This window comes from Actinia tenebrosa, unplaced genomic scaffold, assembly GCF_029948245.1.
Source record: "Actinia tenebrosa isolate PJP-AT-01 unplaced genomic scaffold, QUT_ActTen_1.0 PGA_scaffold11__36_contigs__length_13525064, whole genome shotgun sequence".
Lineage (NCBI taxonomy): Eukaryota > Metazoa > Cnidaria > Anthozoa > Actiniaria > Actiniidae > Actinia > Actinia tenebrosa.
The window spans coordinates 8419183-8422290 of record NW_028292571.1 but is presented as its reverse complement, the minus strand read 5'-3'; the positions used below and the strand labels follow the sequence as shown (position 1 = coordinate 8422290).

Here is a 3108-nt window from a genome sequence, read left to right as displayed (position 1 = left end):
TGTTCGCATTCCAGGGGTGTTCCTGATTTCCAAAAAAAAAAAAAAAAAAAAAAAGATTTCGTGCCAGCGACCTGCCAGCGATGGGCAAGGTCTTTACATCAGCTTTTCTTTAAACATTCTAAACGCTTTGTTGTAGTAGTCTTAATAGTCCTTTTTCCTTTTTCCTATTTTCAGCTAGTATAGGCCTAGAGTTATTTCAGAGCCGGACCCGTGTTTAGTGAGCTACAGATTATTAAAGGAAAGGATGTCAAATAGCAGCAACTTATCCACGAAAGCCGTATTTTTCCCCAAGAGAACTTTCCTCGCTTGGTTGCATACCTTCTTAGTAGTTGGTTTTCTGATCGTTGTTTTGAATCTCGCTACGATTGTCATATTTGTTATCAACAGACATCTTCGTCGTCGTAGTGTTTACTGTCTGATTAACTTAGCAGTGGCTGATATGTTGCATGGAATTCTTCACATCACAGAATCTTTAATAATCATTGGAGAATACAAAGGGTTAATTCGTGACTTGGTTTATCGGAATATTATGTACATCTTTTTTGATATCTCTCTTGCATTGTCCTTGTTCTCCTTGCTTCTAGTTTCTCTTGACCGTGTCTACGCAACGTACTTTCCCTTTGAACATCGAACAACACGACTCAGAAAGTATTGCGCAGTGTTTGCCATCACGTTTGTCCTATCTATAAGTATCGTAATCATACACAATTTCGTTCTGAGAGGACAAGTACTTCAGGTGTTTTCTGTTCTTTTCATTTTTTCGTTGTATTTTCTTTGCTTGGTTATCATCTTCACATCATACTCAGCAATATTTATCAAAGTCAAGATCCAAGCAAAGCGACTTCAACCAAATCAACAACAAACTGCTGCCATACAAATGAGACAGAAACGTGAACACCATCTTGCAATGACGCTCTTTATAGCTACTATCTTGTCTTTAATAACATGGCTACCATTCGTCGCTGGGCGTATTACTGAAAAGATTTCAAGTCTTCGGATATATTATACTGGTAGATTTGTATTTACTTTAATTCGACGCACCAACTCACTAATCAATCCAATAATCTATGTGTTCGGAATGAGAGATTTTAGGAAAGCCTTGACACGACTGATTTTTAAATGTTCAAGTTACCAACGGCAAATTCATGGAATTGGTAACCACGGTAACCATGGTAACCAATTAGCGCGATGGCAATCACGTGCACCAAACGGCTCTTCTCTGCAACAGGAAGAGCATTCGTAGATGTTTTCTTCCAATACATTTTTATCTTATGGTTTACTATCAGGGTTGACTACTGGTCCGCTTACCGATCATTACGGATCACTTGCTCAAGACGACATTTTTACACGACCAATCAGCTATGCTGCAAGTTGTATATTTAGTACATCAAGTATAATTGAATGCTATTATCATATAAATTCTCGTTTTCCGTCGTTTTGACTGGCCAAGTTAATTGCAAATAACTACCTACCAATAATATTCAGCTCATGAGCATTATGACGTAAAGTCGTTTGGCTGTAAATATAGTCATGCGCAGTAACGTAGCATTTGCGGAAACATGTCTCGATTTCCCGAGCTGTCAGAACTTAATAGACAGCAAAAACAGACTTTAGACTCCAATATCAGAGAAATTCAGGATAAAAATGTTTTAGAAAACAAGAAAATAAATTTCGCTCTCTTTAACTCTAAATTTTATTAACGGCTTTGGCAGCTTGTCACAACAACGACGGTCACACCTAATAAAATTACTGGGTACAAGTAGCAGGTGAAAGCAAATTAGTAGGGGTACACTTGCATTATGACGTCTTTTACTACCACCACCAGAATTAATCGCTTGAACACTTTCTTTTGTTCAGTTAATTAGCAGCAATCGTCTTACTATTCTCATGAGGGAATACAAATTTGATTTAGAAAGAAAATCTCCAAAGCATTTTGGTAGTGGTAGTAAAACGACGCCTGATCATGAAAACGGCCTAATTCATTGTTGTATAATATTTGGCATAGGGCAGTTTTCATATGACTGTGAAAAGCTCACGGCACGATCGAGCACTTACGTGACACGGCAAGCAGTACGCCATTCAGACGTCTCAACACTGTCAGAACGCCAGACCAATCACATTGGTATGAAGGGAAGCTGACTTCTCCTCCCTCCTCCCCAGTCTCCTCTCTTCCACTCCTCTCCGCAAAGCGCCGCTACGCAGTCTATAGGCCCCTTCCATTGATTTCCTAGAGGAATTGCTCTGGGGACAAAAACAATACGCCGTCTTTTCTTATGCAAAAAATAAAAAATAAAAATAAAAAAAAATCATTGTTTTGTTTCCAAGAAAAATTCTTCACGGACCTCAGTGCAAAGACTATGAGCAAGACCATTGAACACGATGTGGTAAGTGCTTACACAATATTTTGGTCTACAAGATCCCAAGCTGAGCCGCAAAGTTTTCTGAACACTTTCAACAACTGTCATGTATAACTTTTTTTAATATATGTCTTACAACTCCAGTTGGCTGAATAGTCAGCCAATCCAAATGTCTTCATTCATAGTGATTCAGATTTACTTATCAGTAAAAAAACTTTTTACAATAAACATACAGCCAATTTTTCGTTTAAAATAGTTAGAAAACTCTTTGAATTACATGTATTTTTAACCAAAATCGCTTTGAACATATTTGGTTGTGAAGGAACGAATATCATTAAAGATTAAGCCTATGCGTTAAATATTTCACATATTTTCGTCTCTTTCATGTCTTTTGTAATTTTTCTCATGTATGTTATTAATAAGTAATAACGCGATTTCTCGTTCAATTTGGGATAATTTGCACTCGTGCGTACGGTCTCGTGCAATTTCAACTCTTCGAAAAACGCACAATCGTGCAAATTAATCCCAAATTGCACTTGAAACCGTGCTATTACCTACACTTGATAAACTACAGTTTTAGTAGATTTTTACTATTAATATTGCGATTCCTAAGAATTCTCAACAATGGCATTATTTTCACGCGTGAACATATCATGTAATACTTTTTAGTAATAGAGAAAAAAATAGATATTTTGTTGATGATTATGTATTAAAAAAACCATTATTACTTTATTCAGCATGGTATGTACTA

The 3108-nt window shown here is 36.7% G+C and overlaps 1 protein-coding gene across 1 annotated transcript; it reads left to right on the top strand.

The window, feature by feature from the left end:
- The first annotated feature begins 244 nt into the window (after nt 1-244).
- LOC148912471 (melanocortin receptor 5-like) lies at nt 245-1243 on the top strand. The gene has a single exon (XM_089027177.1). The coding sequence runs from the start codon at nt 245-247 to the stop codon at nt 1241-1243; it is 999 nt and encodes a 332-aa protein (XP_088883303.1).
- The last annotated feature ends 1865 nt before the right edge of the window (nt 1244-3108 follow it).